Below are 1,505 nucleotides of genomic sequence, written 5' to 3' on the forward strand. Positions count from 1 at the left end.
CACCTTAGGTGTATGTGGCTGGCGCCTTAGCCGCTTGAGCCACAGGCGCCAAGCCTGTAACCCCTGGCTTTAACCCCACCAAAGCCTACTACAATACTAAAGACTGGTCTCAACTACCAACTGAGTATAATTTTTGTCCTCACTGTACTTAGGCTTTTTCATTGTCCATTAGGGCCTTCTACAAAGATATTGAGGCTGTTGGGAGTGAGACAATGGGAAAAGGAGAAGAAGGAGGAGAGGAAAAATGGAAAAAGAGGGGAGAGATAAAGAAGCATTTAGAATGAATAAAACAGTTATTTGTTCACAGGCTCTGGCTGCCCCAAGGGCTGAGAGGTTTGAGAACAGTATACTGCTGAAAACACAGGTGTAGCCCATCTGCCTCAGTGCAGTAGCTGGGAGGCTCCACTCTGGAGGACAAGGACTGAAATCGCCTTTGGAGGGGCCCTTGCATCCTCATACTTCCCACATAAAGGAAGCATTAACGATGTAGTAAGTGCTCAGTAAATACTTTCAGCTTTATTATATGCTGATGCTCATGAGATTCATATAATATCTCCATATTACACAAGTACTTTTATTTCTGCACAATCAAGAAGGAAACTGAGATCTATAAAAGAAGCATTACTGCAGCAATAATACTATAGATAACCAATACTATCAATAATATCAATAATACTACAATATCCTCCAACACTGAGCAAGTACTATGTGTTAGGTGCTCTTCTAAGCATTTTTTATGTGTCAGTTCTTTTTAATTCTTAGAATGAGCATATGTTATTACTTAGTGACATACCCAAAATTTGAATCCAACTTTCATAATTGTTTGTAATGGATTTTATTGTATATAATTTCCTCCTAGGTAACTAATGGGATAGAAATAAATGGAAAGCAATAAAATGTGGACAAATCAACCCTTTTCTGTGTCCCCCACCCCACAGTCAAGCGCACGCACCTCCCTCTGTGTTGTAGCAATAGGCTGTGTAGTGTCCTGAGCCAAACCCTTTCCCGTGATGCATGACCACTGCGGAGAGATCATAGGCAAAGGTCTCTTTGTCAAGAGAGGAGAGCATGTCCCTGCAGCAGTAAGGTTCCATGGTTAATACCTGGTCAAAGACGACATGGACCCCAATCTTCTCTCGATGATTACGGCCAGACCACCTAGAACATGGATATAAACTTCTTACTGATAAAAACTGATATATGCATTCAGAGGGAGAGGCAGGTAAAGGTAAAGCAGGGAACCAAGAAAACTTAACTTTCTGCCTTTGGTTTTCCCATCAATAAAATGGTGATAATCAATGCCTGCATATATTTGCTGTGAATGTTCCATGAAGTACTCTGAACCTAGAGATTCCTAAATAAGCAACGCTGGCAACAATCTTTCTGTAGTTTACTGTCTGCCCTTCTTTTCGCATGTTATTTTGCACTTCTACTGAAGATGGATCTACATAAGTCCAAGTAAAGCTAGAAATGTCTTTCTTTCCTTCTCTCTCTTTTTTTTTTTT

General features: G+C 40.6%; 1 protein-coding gene across 1 annotated transcript in view; it reads right to left on the bottom strand.

Moving 5' to 3' along the window:
* USP49 (ubiquitin specific peptidase 49) overlaps positions 1-1,505 on the bottom strand; it is a 79,591-nt gene that overhangs the window by 1,572 nt on the left and 76,514 nt on the right. The window contains exon 6 of the mRNA XM_003789182.3: positions 953-1,158. Coding sequence (XP_003789230.1) covers positions 953-1,158 — 206 coding nt within the window. The remainder of the gene's footprint in view (positions 1-952; positions 1,159-1,505) is intronic.

This window comes from Otolemur garnettii, unplaced genomic scaffold (genome assembly GCF_000181295.1).
Source record: "Otolemur garnettii isolate 467f Iridium unplaced genomic scaffold, OtoGar3 scaffold00031, whole genome shotgun sequence".
Taxonomy (NCBI): Eukaryota; Metazoa; Chordata; class Mammalia; order Primates; family Galagidae; genus Otolemur; species Otolemur garnettii.